At 38.0% G+C, this 23034-nt stretch overlaps 1 protein-coding gene across 1 annotated transcript; it reads left to right on the top strand.

The window, feature by feature from the left end:
* The first annotated feature begins 59 nt into the window (after window positions 1-59).
* Window positions 60-22349, top strand: LOC753561 (methylcrotonoyl-CoA carboxylase subunit alpha, mitochondrial-like). Its single transcript, XM_030981691.1, has 17 exons — window positions 60-152; window positions 6541-6599; window positions 7202-7344; window positions 8126-8221; window positions 8793-8914; window positions 11173-11320; window positions 12132-12253; window positions 12700-12811; window positions 13465-13546; window positions 14273-14400; window positions 15327-15510; window positions 15767-15876; window positions 16278-16494; window positions 17109-17245; window positions 18580-18723; window positions 19617-19790; window positions 20417-22349. The coding sequence occupies exons 1-17, from the start codon at window positions 118-120 to the stop codon at window positions 20519-20521; spliced, it is 2118 nt and encodes a 705-aa protein (XP_030837551.1). The 5' UTR covers window positions 60-117; the 3' UTR covers window positions 20522-22349.
* Window positions 22350-23034: the final 685 nt, after the last annotated feature.

The following is a 23034-nucleotide window of genomic DNA, read 5'->3' as shown; positions in this document are numbered from 1 at the left end:
ATATAACTTATTATTATTTTTGAATTCATAAATTAAACTTTTATTTCCTTTTTGTACGAGGATAAAAAGCAGTCGACGGGCTAAAATCTTAAAAATCCAGGAAAATCTCCGTTGAAAATGGCCTCTTCTCTGATAATGCAGCTAAATTCTAGGTAAGTGTACTCGATAATTCGAATTATATATACAAGAATACTCATCTGTAATGCTTTGGAAATTAATTAGTCATGAGTTAGTAAAGTTCATTAGATTTTACCTGCGTACCAGCATTTTATATGTAGACCCACATGCCCAAATTTGTGTGTGGTTTGTGACTGTTTAATTCATCCAATATAATGCATGGGAATTGGGAAACATTGTTGATTGATGAAGGAAATCATGGTGAATTGTAGACCGAATTTTCTGTCTCTTTCGTTCGTTAGCCTCTTATTGGGGTAGGGTCGGCCGGCTCTCTCTTTAGAGACGGAAACCGTCTAGACCTAGATCTAGATCTATAGACTACACATTCCCTTGATAACGCCACGGCCATTTCAGGTCGTAGCGTTTTGCCCCCCAAATCCCCCAAAATGTCATTTTACATCGTGTATATCCAAATGTAAATTAGGCCTAGGCTATAATACATCGGTTCCACTTACTAACTTGATTGAATAATCCGTTTAATGGTCCCTTTTAAGGAAATTATGGGTCAAAATCGACATCCATGTTGAAAATCTTGCAAGCCGTGTTAAACTCTCGCTGCCGGAGTCATCTAAATCAATCTCATCCCTTCTAGTCGACGCCGAAGGCAAAAATAATTATGAAGGAAAAACTGTGATAACGCCATTACGAACGTGTAGATGGCGCACAGTTTTTTTTTTTAGTTGTCCGTCTTCCTAATAGGGTGTCTGATCGCGCACCCGATGTTGTGTGCTAAAATTCTTCCCATAGAGATTACACGTGTAGCGGCTCTTACATTCGCCCTACTTACATTCGCCCTACTTTCACCGTACATGCATGTCTCCAGTATTTTTCCATCACGGTACTTATTTATATTCATTATTCGGACCACGTGTGTTCATTCCTCCAATCGAGCATCGTGGTTCCGCGCACCGTTCCCCCGCGTATTTTCAACTCCACGAGGTTTTTCTCCACTCCCGCTTTCACCTTGGTCGAGTCAAGACGTCTCCGCAATTTCCTCTCCAGGCTGTATTCTTCTGTGCCTGTCGTCTATTTTACGGCACGTCAACTCTTTTTCTGCCGTGTTCATCGGGCTGCAGTCTCCCAGTGGAACGTTATAGTCAGGACCGACATGGCGCCTGACTCTCCGCTGGGAGCTGCCAGTTTCTTCGTTCCGGTAGCTCTTTCCACTCATGAGCTCATCATTTCACCGCAGCTCATCTAAACATTTCTTCATCCGGCGCATCAAAGTCCGGCGCATCAAACGAGCAACATTTACTACTCAGCACCAGTGCCGGCTTTGCATGTCTACATTTCTACTTGCCTCCGACATCAAGCGATTCACTGCTTCGTCGTCGAGCGCCACATCTCTTCTCTTCTCTTCTCTTCTCGCCTGAGAGCTTCAACCACATCTTCATCACGGACGTCAGCGTCGAGATTCTTCACGGCTCTTCAGCCACGACAACGAAGTTACATCTCCGCCTCTTCAAGCCTCCGCACATCATCGCGTGAGCCCCTTCCTTCGTTTTCATCTCTCTTCATCTTCATTGGACTTTCGACGCCATTTCTATTCTGTCGTAAGCTTTCATTCATTAATGTCCATTTACCTTTTTATGTCATGATGTAGTACGTTCACCAATTTTATCTCTAAAGTGGTGACCCCTCGTTTACTTTGAAGCTTGGTTGTACGGATTTATTATTCCCAGACTTTTTGGACTTAGCAATGTTTTATAAAATGTCTTCATTCTGGATTATGTATTGAATGTTTTTTTATGCTCTTGCATTTATACACGTTTATTCGATGCATACCATGACATTCATTACTGTTCTATTTTTGGCAACTAAACAGCCGTTCGCATACCATGCTTGTTGTTTACATTTTTTCAACATGCCATGCTTGTACATTTCTTAGGCTGTTGTAAATTACTGCATACACTATATTATACAATACATGCACTTTTACATTTTTATCAGCCATTGATTCTTGTGACATTTTGTACTTTGCTCATCTATATCTTTTTCGTCTCTCATCTGTGTATTGCATACACAGCTTCAATTCTGGCAGGGGAGTAATGTAGCGGCTCTTACATTCGCCCTACTTACATTCGCCCTACTTTCACCGTACATGCATGTCTCCAGTATTTTTCCATCACGGTACTTATTTATATTCATTATTCGGACCACGTGTGTTCATTCCTCCAATCGAGCATCGTGGTTCCGCGCACCGTTCCCCCGCGTATTTTCAACTCCACGAGGTTTTTCTCCACTCCCGCTTTCACCTTGGTCGAGTCAAGACGTCTCCGCAATTTCCTCTCCAGGCTGTATTCTTCTGTGCCTGTCGTCTATTTTACGGCACGTCAACTCTTTTTCTGCCGTGTTCATCGGGCTGCAGTCTCCCAGTGGAACGTTATAGTCAGGACCGACATGGCGCCTGACTCTCCGCTGGGAGCTGCCAGTTTCTTCGTTCCGGTAGCTCTTTCCACTCATGAGCTCATCATTTCACCGCAGCTCATCTAAACATTTCTTCATCCGGCGCATCAAAGTCCGGCGCATCAAACGAGCAACATTTACTACTCAGCACCAGTGCCGGCTTTGCATGTCTACATTTCTACTTGCCTCCGACATCAAGCGATTCACTGCTTCGTCGTCGAGCGCCACATCTCTTCTCTTCTCTTCTCTTCTCGCCTGAGAGCTTCAACCACATCTTCATCACGGACGTCAGCGTCGAGATTCTTCACGGCTCTTCAGCCACGACAACGAAGTTACATCTCCGCCTCTTCAAGCCTCCGCACATCATCGCGTGAGCCCCTTCCTTCGTTTTCATCTCTCTTCATCTTCATTGGACTTTCGACGCCATTTCTATTCTGTCGTAAGCTTTCATTCATTATGTACATCGCATTTATTCATGTTCATTCTCACCCTTAATCATTATGTAATCTTCGTGCAATATTCACATTTTCAAGTCTGCTACTTTTGCTTGACTGCACTTTGCAAGTGCATTGTCAGCTTTGTTCAGTACCCAATAAATTAACGAAAAGGGAACATTTTCTTTCTTGTATTTTATTGTCAGTGCAACCTTGTTTCCTCGTAGCTAAAATAAAAATAAGAGTTATGTTGTGTGACGAGTGAACACGCTCTCAAATATCCATTCACAATACCTCACACTCATATCTCTAAACACGCATCCCTATGCAGTCTACGTGCATTGCGCGACCATGCAAAAAAAGTCAATTTTTTTTTTTCAATTCAAGATTCAAACCTTTATCTGTTGTGATCCTGAAGGTGATACTCAATAAATGAGGTGTCATATGAAAGAGCAGGTAAATTCCAATATTTCCAAAGGGGCGTAGCCCCCGAAATTCTAAAAATATCTTGGTCAAAGCAGCAATTGAAACATTGTGTCCTAGCTAACTCTGAGGTTTGTCACTTTTGAGATATGATGCCCCGATCGATAAGTAGTCCCAGTCCTTAGGAACAATTCTATGTGCTTATTTTTTCGCTAGCCCCCAGGGATCAAAACTGATAACAGTTTAAAAATACCCTTCTCGCTATTTGGTGGATCAGCTAATTAGGGGGCGTGCGCTCCGCTCAGTCCAAACCATGGTTACATCGCGTAACATCTCCGCGTACGAACGAAACCCCAAATTCAATTACACATTAGAGTGAAAGAAAGTATGGGTGGCCATTCGCGGCATAGAACCCGGAAGTGAATACACGTTATAGTCAATGGCAATATCGCGGAGACATCTCCGCGATATTGCCATTGACTATAACGTGCATTCACTTCCGGGTTTATTGTGCGACGAACGCCAACCATACTAGTCAATGGCACATGTCGCGGAGACAGCGTAGCTCAAGCTGCAAGTCGCGGATTGGCTTAGCAGCATGCGTACGATATGCATACGCTTGCATATCGCGCGATACAGCTGTTTGGCTAAATTTAGCAAAACAACATCACTCTGCGTGGACGTCTTTTTCGTCGATTTTGACCAAAATGATATGAATATACCAGCGTTTTGGAGGGGCTGTAACTTTTGATAGAAACATCGGTGAGACTTGAAATTTGAAATGTATTATTCTGATAACATTTTTTTATTCAAATATCAAACAAAAATGGTGAAAAACGATCCCAAATTGAAAATTGAAAAATCGTTCAGACACCCTATTCCTAAGGATTTATCGTTCATAATGTGAAAGTTTCTGTTTATACATGCATCATGATTCATAGAGCATTGTCAAGGCACTGATCGGTAACCCTAGAAATAGAAAGGCCTAGAAGTCCGTGAAAATGTTGCCGATCCTTATTCACGGACCAGGGCCCCTACTGATAATGAATAAAAAGTAAAAGAAAACTGCAAATGTAATTATAAATATTTAAGCGTAAAATTAATAGTCTGGTCGACATCTAAATTTGAAGATGTAGAGGGCATATTAGTTTTTTTGTTTTTTTTAACCCAGAGCAGTTCTTTGTCTCCTTTTAATTTAATTTAGTGAGATTTGTGTAATATACCGGTATGCTTTTATCTAGACTGCCTTGAACTACTCATGTCATGATATTAATACATTGAAAACAAATATTAGAGTCTCTAAATTGCTCATCAATATGGATTGAAAATTAAGATTACCATTTTCATTTTCATTTTCATTATTTTCATATATAAATTCGCAACTGATTTGTTATTTGTTTTTGTAATTTTTATTCACAGAGGTTCATGTGATATTCATTTATATTTGTCTTAAAAAAATAAGATGAAAATATGTTAATGATTAGTGTTGATTCCAATTTATGCAAATAGTTGCCAAACCACATCTGTCTGTTTGTTGTTGTTTTTTTTTAATTTTCACCTGAAAATGAAAATTCTCTGAACATTACCACTGCCTAATGGTAGAGATACCAACAGAACTATTATCAAATAATTACATTGCATGAAATTGCCTTTTGGATCTTTTGGGAAAATTCTGAATCTTTATGAGTTAAAAAATATAGTCTGCAAGTAGAGATCAACATGTACAGTAATATGACACTTTATCACAATTCCTAAAGCCTTGAGCAGAGCCTAGATTTTTATAGGTAAGTCAAGATGTGGCTGTGTTAAATTCAACCTTAATAATAAAGTACTCTCGAGAAAAAAGCAAAACAATCCGAAAATGGACTGATATATCAGACAAAAAATGAAAGTTGTAATCACTTTTGGTATGGGCTCTTCAAATTGGCTGAATCTGTAATGTTTCTGCGATGTAGTGGCATACAACTTTCCCATTTGTTCCAATATATATTTTAGTAGTGCACCAGAAATTAATGATAATTTTGTACACGACAAATGGCAGAGTTATCCTCGATGTTGTCACAATCCACTGACCAAACTGCAAATTTGAGATTTGTATCGATTTAGTTCACTCATATTTCAAGCATTGAATTGCCCTTTAAAGAAAATTTTATAGAACTGTTTTTTTTTGTACTGTTCTGATTTCTTCCAAAGTCCATGCACGCACATATCGAGTCAACTCATCAGCAATGTAATCTGTGTGTGTGTGAATTAAAGTTTCATGTTCCTCTTTCTCTCTCCCTCTCTCTCCCTCTCTCTCTCTCTCTCTCTCTCTCTGTCTCTCTCCCTCTCTCCTCTCTCTCTCTCTCTCTCTCTCTCCCTCCCCCCCTCTCTCTCTCTCTCTCTCTCTCTCTCTGTCTCTCTCTGTCTCTCTCTGTCTCTCTCTCTCTCTCTTGGTTAGTTAGATTAATAGTTAGCCTGCAGTAATACATGTCACCTGGAAAGTAAACATCAAAGTACATGCCATCTGCAAATAATACAATTTTTGAATAGTGACACATGAACACAAGTGCTTTCCTATCATATCTTTAATCATGTAAAGTGCATAGAAATATCAACATGTAATATGAATGATTTACAGACTTAAAAGAGGTCAAGAGAACCAGGAATGAACTTTAAAAAAATAATTGTATCCCAGTATGAAATTAATTTTGGTTATAAATCATGACTTATAACTTTCTATTGACTTTTGTGGAATAGTCATCTGTTATTTGCACATAATATTCTAATATGAATTTTGTTTCTCTTTTTGTTTTCTAGGTTATGTACCCAGTATTGCACAAAGATTCTTTGTGGCTTTATGAGTCTAAATTTGGAAGTTAGATTAAATCTAAATCAATTTAATCAAAATAAGTGACTTTGTTTTTTATATATTTATATATACTTTGGGAAATTGAATGGAAAGTTTTGAACGTGTCTTATACCATTTCAGTTCTTTAGCTGGAAGCATTCTAGACTGTTAATTTGTCAGTATATTTTATTAACTTGCTTGAACCAAATTGTAATATGTCCCATTATTTGTAATGTTATATATTTTCGTTCTGTTTCAACCTTTCTGCAGAAAATTTGCTGAGTTGACGAGAAAGTTAGGATGGCAAGCTGGGTGTTTATCGAGATCAGGTAAACAGATTAATTAGTCTTCAAAATTTCATCACAGATGAAATCACTCATTCCCATATAAGCTATACAGGGACCACCCGGTTCCTGTACATGTATATTATTATGAATCAAATTTGAATTATGCATTATCGCATTTTGTGTTACCTATGTTCAAGTCAAATGTACTATTCTGTATTCATTTGTGTCTTATTGATGTTTATAATCTGTAATCTTGTACTGACGTGCAAACGAAACAAATTTCCAAACATTGGACAATAAATTTTAATTGAATTTTGAATTGAGTTGAATTGAGACTGACATACTGTATGATATAGTGGCAATTTTTTATATTTTTGAGGGGATGCATGTTCTTGGTCCTATGCATGCTGAATTGATGATCATTTCTATGATTGCTTCTGACAGATCTAACAGAACAAATTGTAATCACTTTCATTTTTGTTTCAATTACCTTTGAGTGTTACTTATCTTTCTGGTCAAACACATACTGCTGGTGAAATCTATTTTTCAACCTCTCACTTCCTACAGTTTTCCTCAAAACTTGAGCCAGAGTAGAGCCTACCGTACATGTATGTGCTCACAAATCTATCTAATTTTCATTCTAGTTTCTACAGCGTCTATCAGCAAGGTTCTGATAGCCAACCGTGGTGAGATCGCTTGCCGTGTAATCCGTACAGCTAGAAAGCTTGGTGTTAAAACAGTAGCAGTCTACAGTGATGCAGACAGGAACTCAATGCATGTTGCCATGGTAAATAGATATTCAAGGTTTCATTATATATGATATCTGTGAATTTATCATAATTTGAATTGGCTATTATATGTTTGTCAAGAAAATAAATTGTTAGAATTGTATTAGTGATTACAGTTTCCTCTTTAGAAGCAGCAACATGAGAGCATGAGAAATACTGAAGTTTCGTTTTAAAGCAGAAATTCTAATGGACAATTTTTATATTCACATTTGATAGTCACACTACTTACATTGTGATCCTAAAGAGTAATGTATAACAGAAATGGATTAAATAATGTTAAATAATTTTTCATTGATTTTTGCTGATTTTTGTGATTAGTTAATGTGATGTGACCTTTAAATGACACTGAACTGATGTGTCAAGAAGGTAAAGTGAATAGACTTTGATACAAATCATCTCATTTTTGTTATTCAATATCTTTAAAGAAGTGTTACAATTGAATATATCTATTGTAAATGTTTGAAGTGTATCATCATTACAGAAACTTGTCTTCTGGCAGCCAAAAGGCATTTAACTCTTATGTACATGTATGAGTCAAAACCCCTATTGCTTCGCAGTAATTATTACACTAACTAAATTATCAACGTCAACCCCCCCCCCCCCCCCCCCCCCCCCCGGACTTACCCTAGACCTAACCTAACCCTAACCCTGTACTTATGAGGAAATAATATCTGGAGCAGTTGTTACCAGAGAAACTGGGGGATCCCCAACCCATGACATATTTCAATTCCTTCACCATGTTTTTTCATACCTCTCTTTTCGTGTTATTTTGAATACCAGGCTGACGAAGCCTATCATATAGGACCAGCTGCTTCTCAACTCAGTTACCTCAACAAACAGAAGATCATAGAAGTAGCCAAGGCATCGGGTGCCCAGGTGAGTTATTTGTCCTTTCAGTTTCCATCTCTTAAATGTAACTTGTAATTAAACATATAAATTACAGAACTAATTCAACCAACGTATTGGAATATAATTTTGAATTAACGCCGTTTACTGGCTCTATAAAACAGAAGATTATAGAAGTAGCCAAGGCATCAGGTGCCAAGGTGAGTTATTTTGATTTGATTTAATTTCTGCCTTTTTCCAAATGCAATAACTGAATAACAAAGAACATGTATAATACAAATATACAAACAATAATAACTTTATGTCAAAATGTGATTTTGTACATATAATAACGAACTTAATATTTCTATAACACATGATTTGAATTTAAAGTATTATCTGAACCGCAATAGGATGGCGATAAATGGCAACTGTTTATAAGACGGGCCACCGATATACCAAAGTATTCTTTCTTGTATTACTTTATAACTTTATCTATACTATACTCTATCTACTCTATAACCAAACTATGATTGAAAATGTACAGTCATAAAGATCTTTTGAAAATACCCAGTATCTGAAATACTTGTGCGTAAATCGTACTTTGACTTGATGTCTGTAGGCTATCCACCCTGGATATGGTTTCCTATCAGAGAATACAGAGTTTGCTGACCTCTGTGATAAGGAAGGGGTCATCTTTGTTGGACCACCATCTTCAGCCATCAGGGATATGGGCATAAAGAGGTAAGTTTGTTTAGTCATTTTCAAGATCGGGTGAAAAAAGCAGCTATTAAACGTGATGGAATACATACCATCTTCATTATATAATTGTCTTGTGTATATTGAAGAGATTTAGGCTCTGTGTTTAATATCTTTAATTTAAACCATGCAATCTTGGAGAAGAGTAGGCACTTAAACCAGCTAAAAATATGCTATTTTACGTTTTTGTAAGAAGAATAAAAAGGATAACATACACTGATAAGGTTTTAGTGCTACTAAAAAGAAATCTATACCTGTGGAAGTATGCATTTTTCATTTTTGGAGGGTTACAGACAGTGGCGTAATGAGCAAAAACGTTTGGGGGGGCTGACCAAAAAAAAATCGCAGCACCCCACTCTAACATGCAGACCCCGCTGAACGTTTCGCAAAGTGGGGTCTAGGGGCAAAGCCCCGGCTAGGGCCAAGGGGCAGAGCCCCCGAAGCTCAAGTGGTATGGGCGTCAGTGGCGGATCCAGGAATTTCTTACTGGGGGGGGGGGGGGGGGACACAAAATGGAATGGGGTTTAATATATGTAACACGATGAAGCGACAGAGCGAGGCTTAAGCAGCGAGGAAGCGGAGCGACCAAGCGGGGGTGGGTCAGAGTAAGAAGCATTTGCAATTTTAGAACCAAATTAAACGCATTTTCAGGCACTTCCTGGAGTAATAATTATGACGTCAAATTGCTTTCTCCTACCCCTTCCAGGAGTAGGGATCTTTTGCGATTTGAGAAACACATTTGGCGCATTAATGTCCACAGGTACTTCCTGGAAAAAATCGAGGCCTTCTGATTGGTTAGAAGTTAGAGAAAAGTGATCTGTCACATCCTGAGACGTTGTATATGCTTTGATAATAAATAAATTATTACTCTTAATCCTTCTCTGAATTCATTTTCGCCCATCCCGCGCGGAAGCTTTCACGTTTCATTAAATTATTAGAGAAAGAAGACGATTCGTTATATCGTGTTTTTGTCTGAATTCAGTTTCCCACTCCCGCGCGAAGCGCGGAAGCTTTGACACTTCATTAAATTATTAGAGAAAGAAGACGATTCATTGTACCAGTTCCGACTGTTAATCCTTGTCTGAATTCATTTTCGCCCATCTCGCGTGAAGCGCGGAAGCTTTCACGTTTCATTATATTATTAGAGAAAGAAGACGATTCGTTGTATCGTGCTTTTGTCTGAATTTAGTTTCCCCCCTTCCGCGCGAAGCGCGGAAGCTTTGACACTTCATTAAATTATTAGAGAAAGAAGACGATTCATTGTACCGGTTCCGAATCTTAATCCTTGTCTGAATTTAATTTCGCCCATCTCGCGCGAAGCGCGGAAACTGACGTTTCATTAAACTATTACTCTTAATCCTTGTCTGAATTCATATTCGCCCACCCGCGGGAAGCGCGGAAGCTTTCACATTTCTCATTAAATTATCAGAGAAAGAAGAAGATTCGTTGTATCGTATTCTTGTCTGAATTCAGTTTACCCCCCCCCCCCCCTCCTGCGCAAAGCGCGAAAACTTTGACACTTCATTAAATATTATTATTAAAGAAGGGAAACGATTCGTTGTACCGTTCTCGACTCTTAATCCTAGTCTGAATTCAGTTGCCCCCCCCCCCCCCCCCGAAGGGCGAAAGCTTTGCCGTTTCATTAAATAATTAGAGAAAGAAGACGATTCGTTGAACTGTTCACTACTCTTAATCTTGTTTGAATTCAATTTCCCCAATGGGCCCCTTAACGGTATATGTGCAGTGTTACATGATGTAAGTATGGAACGCCCGGCCGTGCTTGTCACAGTTGCTTGTAGAAAGGATTTTTTTTTTACTAGTGTTACTGTTAGTGGCCACGGCCCCTTAGTGACTATAAAAAAACATTTGTTCTTCCTGGTCATTTGGGAATGTGACAGTTCGCAACAGAAATGGAGAAACGCGCATTTTGTTGAAAATCATGTGATTTCACGAACATTTATACATCACTTGTATATGGAATTGAAAATAAGTCATGGTTCAATTTTATTTGTACAATTATACATCACTTGTATATGGAAGCCCAAAGCCCCCCCCCCCCCCCACCAGTACACCAGTGGTTACAGACATGAATACAGGCTAGCATTCTTTCTCTAGCTCTCTTTCTTTATTCCCTCTCTCCCTCTTTTAAATTGCAGAGAATAAGTAAATTCTTACCTATATAGAGACTTATATGACTTAAAATCATAATGATTACCAATGTCCTGTGTACTTTCTAATCTCAGCACATCTAAGCACATCATGTCAGCAGCTGGCGTGCCAATCATTGAGGGTTACCATGGCGAGGACCAATCAAAAGAGAGATTGAGACAGGAGTCTGAACGTATAGGATATCCAGTCATGTTGAAGGCCGTCAGGGGTGGAGGAGGAAAGGTGAGTTCACTCTTCAAACCTCATGTTTGTGTTTATCAGTACTGCTGATTGCTGGTAGAGATGAAGGTGACATTCTTCTGAGGATTTTTTTAAAGGTAGTGTAGCACGACAAGACTACGTGGCCTGACTCGCGGCCAATCGGTATAATATGACTACAGACGACGCGACCGCAGTATTCACGTACGTGGAACATACGCGAAAACGAAGCGTGAGGAGAACTTCGGTCTGTTTCGCGAATGCTAGCGGGCACTGACCGTTAATCAAGTCTATTTGTTTATGTGCAGTTGTCCAAAAGAAATCGTAGATGGCATAAACCAGTATTTGCCATGCTACACCCCCTTTAAAACTGTATATTCTTTTCTCATCTGGATTTATATCCATGTGATAGCATTGCAACATGTTGTTTGTTTGTTTTACCTGACTGCTAAGAAAGCATGTGTATGCTTGTGAGAAAGCAACCAAGGGACCGACAGCTTTGAGTCCTCTCTGAGGGACTTGGTGATGAGAATAAAATGCCTTACCCCCCAAAATAGCGTGCAATATTGGAAGAATATTGCATGCTGATTCATCATCGGTGGAGCGATGTAACCTACGGAAGAAAAGCAGTATGCTAACAATATTAAACTTGATCAGACAAACGGAATCAAATATATGATTTATTCTCTTGGAACACAGGCTCGTAGTATAATAATTCTTAATGTTGTTAATGTAGCATAAAGATAATTTTTGTGCAATTTCCTCTGTTATTACTTGCAGAGTCCATGAATAGAAATTGATCAAAACATTTCTTTGATGTGTTTCTCTATCATAGGGTATGCGTATTGTGATGACAGCGGCGGATTTTGATGAAGCCTTAGATTCAGCTATGCGAGAGGCCAAGAAATCTTTTGATGATGACATCATGCTCGTTGAAAAGTATGTCGAGACCCCAAGGTAAGGAGTGACCTTCGACCTTCGACCTCCAGTGAAAAAGTTTGATACAGACTGCTTTCCAGTGTGCCTGAGAAAAAAGAAAGGTTATTCAGAGCAGTTCAACAAAGAACAAACTAATGAGCAATTCTGTGGCATGATTCTTTTTAATATAGACATCTTCATACTTATAAATGTCTTAATGAGATACATAAAACACTTTAATAATGGATTAAATTAATCATAGCCGTACTGGCTTCAAAGTGTATAGATAGGACTCAGAGGAATCACTAGGAATTTGTGGTTTTATGCATTTTGTCTAATAAGGAAGAAATCTAAACACCTCCAAGGCTGTAAATCATGTAATAATTAAATAGAGATTGATGTAAAATATCATTTTAATTCTTTACAGATGTGAAATACTATGTACCCAAGTAATGAAGCACTATTTTTTCCTTTTTGAAAAACAGGCACGTTGAAGTACAGGTATTTGGAGACAAACACGGAAACTATGTGTACCTGTTTGAGAGAGATTGCAGTGTACAGAGGAGACATCAGAAGATTATTGAAGAAGCACCAGCAGTAAGTAGACAGGGAAAGGGGAGGGGGAGATAGAGTAAGAGAGAGGAAAGAGAGAAGGTGAGAGAGAGGGGGAGAGTAAGAGGGAGAGATAGACAGAGGCAGAGAGACAGAGATAGGGGGGGGGGGGCACAAGATGGGAATAGATCAAATAGGGGTAAACAGATGTAAACAATTTTGTATCCCCTCATAATAGATGGCCCCCAATCTGGGATATCAACTGAGCACCTTTGTTTAAATCCATTTAGTGTCGAAATTGGGATTTTACAGATGTGTATCAGTGTGATCTACATGTCGTTATTTACACCCAGGTATAATAATAATAATAATAATATGGTTATTTATATAGCGCCGGTATCCGTCAGGTTCTGACCCTCATGGCGCTTTACACATATTACCCTATACTATCAACATCCTAAAGACGTGATGTAGGATCAAACCCAGGATTGTTCTACATGTATGTACCAAATTACAGACTGCTAGGCCAATCCCGACTCACACCTGCCTTCTATATAGCAGACAATGAAACAATGCCATTAGCCTCACTATTAACCCATTGACTACTGAATTCTCTCATTCCCATAGGCTTAACACAGGGACCACCAGGTTCCAGTAAGCAATGGGTTAAATGCGTACAATCTTCTTGTTTTTTCTAGCCTCATCTGTCAGAAGAAGTAAGGAAGCAGATAGGAGAAGCAGCAGTGCAGGCAGCCAGGGCTGTCAACTATGTAGGAGCAGGTGAGCTACAAAACAATGCTTAGAAGGGGTCAGGTGTCCAGTTATTTAGTTGACTATTTAAAGCCCCACTGTACTACGTATAGCTACTTGCGCCCTCTATATAGCAAACAATACCCAATCGGTGCCTGTTGGTCCCCATGAGCCTCTTTTCTTATGTTAATTGAGAGCTGATTTGATGAGATAACCCCCTGTCAGTGACCTTGCATGGAGGTCTAATCCCCCCTGGCCAAACTAGTGTAGACAGACTTTAAAGAGAATTCAAGTTCAGGAAAAGGTGAAAAAATACCCCCAAATTTGTGAGCTTTCTCACTCTTTGTATACTCATGTGGAAGAAGAATAAAATTGTTGAAACTTCCTCTTCTGATGCTCTGATATATGAGATATAGCAACAAGTAGCTTAAAAGTATATATAATTACCCCGGCCATCAAATTCAGGCTTGCCTGCCCTCAATGTATGCACATTATCCACTCCCTGGGGAGCATTTCATTTTACAGATGCTCACAATGCTGAGCCAACTACATGTACATTACATTGGCATCCTACCAGGTACACATTTAATAAATGGGTGGAGACTGGAGAGTGGCAAATGTAGATTAACATCTTGCCAAGGGACGTTAGTGCTGGGCTGGGCTGGGATTTGAACCCCTTACATTGTGATCTACAGTCCGGTAACTTATCCACTAGACCACAACACCTCTATGAAGTATTTGATTATCTTTTCCCAGGTACTGTAGAGTTTATCATGGATGCCCAGCAGAAATTTTACTTTATGGAGATGAACACTAGACTTCAAGTAGAGCACCCTGTCACAGAGATGGTTACTAAGACTGATCTAGTGGAATGGCAACTAAAGGTAAGAATACATTGCATTCCTTTCCCTGTCTCTGTCTGTCTGTCTGTATGTCTGTCTGTCTGTCTATCTATCTATCTATCTGTCTGCCTGTATCTGTCATCAGAGAGATGGTTTCTAAAACTGATCTAGTGGAATGGCAAATAGAGGTAAGAATGCATTGTCTTCCTTTCCCTGTCTCTGTCTGTCTGTCTGTATGTCTGTCTATCTATCTATGTATCTATCTATCTATCTGTCTGCCTGTATCTGTCATCAGAGAGATGGTTTCTAAAACTGATCTAGTGGAATGGCAAATAAAGGTAAGAATACATTGTATTCCTTTCCCTCTCTCTGTCTGTCTTTCTGTCTGTCTGTTTGTCTGTCTGTCTGTCTATCTGTTTGTCTATCTGTATCTGTTGTCACAGAGATGGTTACTAAAACTGATCTAGTGGAATGGCAACTCAAGGTATGAATACATTGCCTTCCTTTCCCTCTTTCTGTCTGTCTGTCTGTCTGTCTGTTTTTGTCTGTCTGTATATGTGTCACAGAGATGGTTACTAAGACTGATCTAGTGGAATGGCAACTCAAGGTATGAATACATTGCCTTCCTTTCCCTCTTTCTGTCTGTCTGTCTGTCTGTCTGTTTTTGTCTGTCTGTATATGTGTCACAGAGATGGTTACTAAGACTGATCTAGTGGAATGGCAACTCAAGGTATGAATACATTGCCTTCCTTTCCCTCTCTCTGTCTGTCTGTTTGTCTATCTGCGTAATAATCAAATTGCAAATGATACAACTCTGATCTTCACAATTTTTGAAGTTTCTTGAAGTGGAATGGCAGTCATTTACAGCCTGTGCAGTTTCATGTCGCGAAAGTTCCTGGTTTTACAGAAGAAAAAAATATGTAATCAAATCATTAATTAATAAACTCTCTATCCTCTTTCATACACAGGTAGCAGCAGGTGACCCCTTACCGGTGACCCAGGCTGACCTCCGGCTCCATGGACACTCCTTTGAAGCTAGAATCTATGCTGAGGACCCTGATAATAACTTCATGCCGGGCGCAGGTCCCCTCATCCATCTAGCTACCCCAGACGCTGATGAATCAATTAGGATCGAGACTGGTGTAAGGCAAGGTAGGAAATGCTTGGATAGGCTTCAAATGTGAAGTAGAATTGGGGATGTAGTGTAGATTACTACAACCATATTGAGAAAAAATTATACAGAGGTGGAGAATAATTACACTGTATTAAGGTCCAAAAATGAATCCGATGACTGAGTAATGATATTTGTAAAGCGCTTAGAGACGGTATTTCGTATTAAGCGTTATATATGAATCCAGATGATTGATGATAATGATAATTGTTATTTTTTCCTATTCTCTGTTGCTAGGTGATGATGTGACCCCCTTCTATGATCCTATGATTGCAAAGCTGGTCGTCTGGTCACATGACAGGAAGAGCGCTTTAGAGAAACTCAGGAAATGTCTTCACGACTACCAGGTGAGCAAGTCATCAAAGTCATCCAAACTTTATAATAAGTTCATTTGAATGAAAGCAGAAACATCAGAATGGCGATAGTTTGAAAGAATCCGGACCAATACTAATAAAGTTATGAGTGTTTGAAATTTGAGATCACTACAGCTATGCTAATTTCAAATTGGTAATTTTTTTAGTGGATTGCGACGTACACCTGTAGTGACAAATAACTCTCGCATTTATCGTGTACAAAAGTATCACTAAAAAGTACCTTCAGTCTCGGGGCACTTATACAAATATATTACAGAGATTATGTTATTACAGGTCCTCTAAAAAGAAAAGACATGGGCCATTGCAGCTAGGTATTTTTCCTTTTTTTTATTATCCCCATAAATATAGATTATAATTCTTTTTCTCCAATACAGATCGTAGGGTTGAAGACCAATATCAGATTCCTAGACGATCTAGCTAAGCATCCAGAGTTTGGCAAAGGAAACGTCAACACTGACTTCATTCCTCAGTACGAGAAGGAGCTGTTTCCTGAGCGGGGCGCTCTCAATGACCAAACACTGTGCAGGGCCGTCTTAGCTCTGGTACTCTATGAACAGAGATCTAGCAGCCTGGAAAGCCTTGAAGCCACTGGTAAGCTGCTTGATGTATAAGCATGGCCCTCCCAATTGCAGTTCACCGGATTCAAACGGCATTCAAATATATTTTGGACCCCGACATGTTTTTCCTGTCACAGATCAGAAACTCTTTCTTTTTTTTTTTCGTTATACATATTAAAGTTTAAGTCAACTGCAATTGTTTTCTTTCTTTCTTTTTTCTCTCGATGCATGCACATTTTCAAGTAAAGATAGATTGACTTCTCAGAGTTGTTTTTTGGCTACTTCTAATAATATGGCTGTAGAATTGTGATAGATGACTAAGAATCAAGTAGTATAATGATACCTATCAGAGAGTTATCCTCCTCTAAATTTCTTTTGTGTGTGTGTGTGTGTTTTGGGCAGATGTGCTACACACCTTTGTTGCCTAATATTCACCATATGTTTTTTGTTAACAGAATTGTTGATTTATAGACAACATGACTTTCCTCTGTACTATTAGCAGGTCATGTGGTGTGACCTCAGCATGATGTATCATTTTGCTAAGCGCTTGAATCATGTAACATTCAACAAAATGACTGAAGTGACATTGGAATTTTGAGATTTAAATGGGGACTAATGATATTTGTCATGGTGGTTTTTCTATCCCAGATCCGTTTTCGCCATACAGTCAGAGCAACGGACTGAGACTCAATGAAAACCTGTGCAGACGAGTGAAGCTCAACTCTGGAGAGACAGCTGTTGAAGCGACCATTACATACCATTCTGAACAAGGCTATTCGGTTCAGGTGAGACTGGGGGACAGGAGGGATAGGGGAGGGTGAGGAGGAATGAAGGGTATAAGATGATAGGAAAAGGAAACAGATATAGAGGTCATCATCACATACCATTCTGAGCAAGGGTACTCAGTTTAGGTGAGACGGGGGAATGGGAGGGAGAGGGGAAATTGTCAACATTACATCTTTATCATCACTATACTTAATGCATTCAAGGTTTCTTCACTTTATACTCTCTGATGTAAGATCAATTTGCCAATTTCGCTGAGTTCAGGAACATCACCTTGTTTAACCAATATTGAAACTTAGCTTTAATATCTTTTCTTTTATCGTATTTTATCTGTATAAGCATCTAAATGTTATCCCACCTACGTATCACGGTTGCAATAAACCTGTAAATTGTTAATTATCAAATTTCTATTTCATGTAAAACAAACAACAATTTTATATCATCAATGAAACTGTAAATCGTATTTAAATATACACAATATTTGTTAAGTGTTCTATATATTTTAATGTGTTATCAATGCAATGTTATGCCATGTATTTTTTTACTCTGTAAATTGAACAATTTCAGCTTTTAGCTGCATGTCCGATGATTTTTATCTCAATAAACCAATACAATACAATACAATACAATACAAAAAAAAATGGGAGGGAGAGAAGGAGGGTGGGAAGGGGGGAGAGGAAGGGTACACTGGCTACCCATTCACTCTCGCATTTTATTCAAAATATTGTTGTTAGCTTATGAATGTTTTTATGATTTTGCGCCTCCTTATTTGATTGAGCTATTAACATTGTACACACCTTCTAGAAATCTTCGTTCTAATAAGAAAAAATTGTTTGTTATTCCACCAGTGATGACCAGGTCATATGGTCAACGCAGCTTCGCTCACACTGCCTTAACTTCATGGAACAATCTCCCGGAACATCTAAAAAACATTGACTCTATTGTTAAGTTTAAGATTGCTTTAAAGACGCACTTATTTAACATTTAATTCATCCATTTTGTCCGTTACCCAGTATGTCTTGTCTTTGTATTCTGTTATGTTTTTTCTCTAGAGCGCTTAGGGACATGTTTTAATACTATGTGTTATGCGCTATACAAGAACGGTTAATTATTATTATTATTTAAGAGATGAGAGGAAAAGGATTCAGATATAGAGGCCATCATCACATACCATTCTGAACAAGGCTACTCAGTTCAGAAAAAGAGGCCTAAACAAATATGAACACCCAAAATGACCAGTATCGTACACGGTCAGAACTGACCGTAACAACCCAAATTTATGTCATATTTATTGAAAGACATTTCACATGTTCCTTCTCTTTCCCCTCTCCTGCAGGTTGGAGGTACATCCTACAGTGTCCAGGGCACGCTGACCGGTGAGGGTGACGCCCTTGAGATGACCAGTGTAGTAGACGGTCAGAAGACAACGTCCACCGTCGTTATGCATGAAGATAGTATTCACCTCTTCTCACCAGATAATGTAAGTTTGAGGGTTAAATTAATCATACCCTTACCAAGTTTTGTAATATTTGCAGTATGTGAAAAATTGATTTGTCCCAGTTTATGTGTCTTGTGGATGTGACATGTTAAAGCTTACATCTGAAAGTATTCAACAAAGGCTCCAGTTCAACCAGTCCATCTTTCATTCTTGAGTTACGAAAAGCACACCACAATTTTTTTAACAAGATTTATGAACAGTTCAGTTGTTAATTGTATGTACATGTATGTGAAAATGCTTTTGTTAAAAAAAAATGATGTGGTAATTCAGCTGGAAAATAATTGGCACGATGAAAGATAAACCATTTTATGCTTGAAAGGATGGCTCATTAGTTAACGAAAAAAACAAAACTGAAATGGGATATAACAAAGGCATTGATGCATTTCCCATGACTTCCATGTTTTAATGAATTGAAATGCCCTATGCTTATTTAATTCATGGTGGTGTGGCATGTTGAATTTCTTTTTTGGGCCATTCATTATGTCCTATCTGTATGAGGCTTAAGAGGATGGTTTTTGTAGTGCAAGGCTGACACTGCACTGTCATGTGCCAAAAATATAAAAACTCAAACTGATTTGCCTCTTAAAAAACAAAAACGTCTCTTTGCCCATAATAACATTTGGAATAGTGTATTTTCAAGAATAATAATAGTGTGAGTGGTGAAATCCTTTTATTTTCCTTATGTCTGTCATATTTTATAGTCACGGTGCTGTAGTAGTAATACCACTTTTATATGTGAACATACTCAGCTCTGCAGAATAAGTTGGTCATTCTAGCAGTGACTCATAACTGATCATGTTTCCCCATCTCCCTCTCCCCCTCTTTCTCTCTCTCTACCCCACTCCCTCTCTCTCCCCCCTCTCTCTCCCGTTTAGATCGGAGGTGTTGAGGTGACCAGACCGGTCCCAGAGTTCCTCAAGGAGTCCGGTGCTGGAGGTCATGGTGACCGCGCCCCTATGCCTGGTGACATCACTCATGTCTATGTCAACTCAGGAGATAAGGTGGAGAAGGGGCAGCCTCTACTTGCTTTAGAATCTATGAAGATGGAGGTAAAGTCAAGGGTTCCTACTTTTTGTCTTTATTTTGTTGTATTTCTCCCTCCTTTATTAATTATCCATGAAATTTTTTATCTTGCGAGTTTGAATTTGTTTTTATCTCAAAACACCATTAAGAGGGGTCCTATCATCAATCTGTTTTCTTGGTGAACATGCAATGCTGGTGTTCTTGTATATTGGCAAATATGAGTTTTAAAAATATATATATTGAAGTCATGTATGTTCTACTTGTCTCCTAATCATTTCTGCAAACACTGCATTCATTTTTGTTTCATTACTATATTGCATTTGATGCCAATAATTTTTAAAAAGAAAAAGAAAGTTAAAATCCTTAAATTGTCAACACATTGAGAGAATAGAAATTGTATTTTTTGATAAAAACTGGCCATTTAAATAACCTTTTAAACATTATTATTGGCTGTGTATATTGTTTTTAGAGAAATTGCATTTAGTTCTATCCTTGTAGCGATAAAAGAAAAATATAATTGTTGCCAATTTGAAGAGCAATACATGATCAATTAAGCCCTCAAAATATATTTTAAAAGATTTTAAAAGAGAAATGGAATTGAGTTGTACTACAACACTCCTTTCTTCACTTGTTTGTTCTTTGCTCCCTGCAGTATGTGATCCGTGCACCAAAGGATGGCGTCATAGACAGGATTCTGGTTGCTAAGGGTGACAATGTCCAGAAAAACGCCCCCTTAGTTGCTTACCAAGACAAGTAAAGCAGTCTCCGTGGAAATTAATATTTATAAAAAGTAACAATCGCAAAAATAATGGTATTTTTCGGGTCTTATGGTTCTACAATGTACATGTAGTCACTGTAGATCATATTTTTTATTATGTTGTTGGAATGGAGAACGGCAAATTTGCCATGGACTATGAAGAAGCTCATCACTTCAATATCAAATTTTATGAAAATTAAGATCGAAAAGGTTTCTTCTAAAGCAAGAGGAACGTGATTACCTAGTCCTTTTTCTTTTCTTAGCCTTCATAGGCATAGCACCAAACTTTCTGTGGAGCTTTGAACAGTTAATCTTTCAATGTGCTATTCAGATAATTATTATAATGCAATTTTTGTTGTTGACATAAAGCATGAAAGAAGCTTCTTTTTTTCTTTTTTTTTTGTGGCTTGAAGATTTTCAATGTACTTGTATATAAGAAGTAAACTATATGGAGCAAATAATATTACATGGGTGAAATGCCATTCAGTCCACAACCAGATCGTCTACTACCCAATTGGTCTTTTCCCATATGGTCTACTCCCAGCCGTCTACTCTATCCAGATGGTCTAATGATCATTTCCTCTACTTATCATTTGGTCCATTGTTCATTTAGTCTAATAACCGGTTAGTTTGATTCCCAAATTGTCTAATTCAAATTTTGTCTACCCCCCAAATAGTCCAATAATCATGTGTGATTAAAATGATAATTAGACCATATTGATCGTAGACAAATTGGGCACTATACAAACTGTAAATTAGACTAAATGAGCAACAGACCAAATGGTTAGTAAACTAATTGGAAAGTTATTAGACCAAATGACTATTAGCCTAAATGGTCATTAAACCAAATGATAATTTCGAAATGATTATTAGACCATGTTCGAAGACGGGCTTGGTGTAGACCATATATAGTAGTAGAGTCAGTAGACCAATCCCATAGTAGACAAACTGGTTTTAGACCAATCAGCAATAAAGTTAAAGCATTTCATGTTTATCCAAACTCTCATTACCCAATATTGACACTTCATGTTCATGGAGCAAAATGATTTATGAATTCAATTCAATGTCCACTTCCAATTATTTATTGACTATTCATGGGGGCCCCTTCTTGAGATGACAAACGGGTGATATATTATTCTACGAGACTCGATGTATTCCTATTTAAAGTGTAGTCAATGTGATCCTACTACCGGTATCTAATCAAATATCTGTATTTCAAATATAAGAAAATGAGAAATGACAAAATGAGAAATTATTGAGCTTGCCAAGCAGTATTCATTTTAGCAAAAAGTGCTGTAAGAGTGTGCTTTCGATTTGCTTCTGCACTTTCTTCATTATTTCATGTTTGGATTGAAGTACGGTAGTGAAAATATAATATACAGGTAAGTCATGATATGTATATTATATGTAATGATATTATTGTTATTATTTAAAATTGCATAAGTAAAGCCACAAACTGTTTTCTGAATAAGAACAAATGTATGAAATACATCAGTGTTCATAATTTATGAAATCCGTAGTCACCTACATTTGTATTCACACCGCTGCTGCCGCTAGACTGACAATAAACCAAACAAGCAATAATGGTACCCCGAATGGCCAAGAATCAGTCGGTTAATTCAGAGTTGGTTTATAATAGATTAGTGACGGGTGACTGTAGTATCACCTCATCTAAAATCGATCCTTTCGTACCTCACTAATCACCTAAAATAATGATTTGTGTACAGCTAGAATGTATAAAAACCAAGCTCAACTATTTTTATACACCTTTATATGTGTGAAGGGATATGAAAAAGTATGAAGAAAATAAATAACATGAAACCTCGTACACAGAACCCAAGTCGGAGCTGGGTTCCATCCTAGTCCTGTTTTAAGAGAGCGTGTCAATGACAATGACAATGACAATGACAATTTATTCTCATGTCACCCACATTGGGGTATTGGAGAAGTTTACAATCAGTTTGAATTTGTCAATTAAACACTGTGAAATATACAATACAAATAGAATTAATGTTAATCCATACAAAATAACATTATATTCCACGTACTAAGAATCTTGCTCTACGATTGGTCATAAGTAAATCACGTGACCAAATATAGTTCGCCCATCATTGATGGGAGAAGCAAAAAGTTCATGTAAATGTGAGGTGTCTACTCCCGAGTCGCTTTTATGTTAACCAAGCATATTTGAACTTGTGAAATCTGTTTAAGGAAATAATATTTGAAGGTCATATTTTGAATATAGTATTAGGTCATGGGGTCACTGACATAGGAAACAGATTATTTTTTTTTTGGTGATTGATACAATTTAAAATGCTTATAAGATTGTATACCTCATTCAAAATCATGATTAGTAACAGTTCAAGCATTTCTAAATAGAATGTAGAAATAAAGGAATAATTGAAAAAGGAAAATTATTTAAGATCTCTTGCAATGATCATCTCAGGGAAAATGAAATGGAATTTAGATTTGGTTTGTGGTTCAAGTCCTGCTGTGGCACTCGTATCCTTTGA

Source organism: Strongylocentrotus purpuratus, unplaced genomic scaffold (genome assembly GCF_000002235.5).
Source record: "Strongylocentrotus purpuratus isolate Spur 01 unplaced genomic scaffold, Spur_5.0 spur5_scaffold_12, whole genome shotgun sequence".
Taxonomy (NCBI): domain Eukaryota; kingdom Metazoa; phylum Echinodermata; class Echinoidea; order Camarodonta; family Strongylocentrotidae; genus Strongylocentrotus; species Strongylocentrotus purpuratus.
Note: the sequence above shows the minus strand (reverse complement) of the source record. Positions and strands in the feature narration are given on the sequence as shown.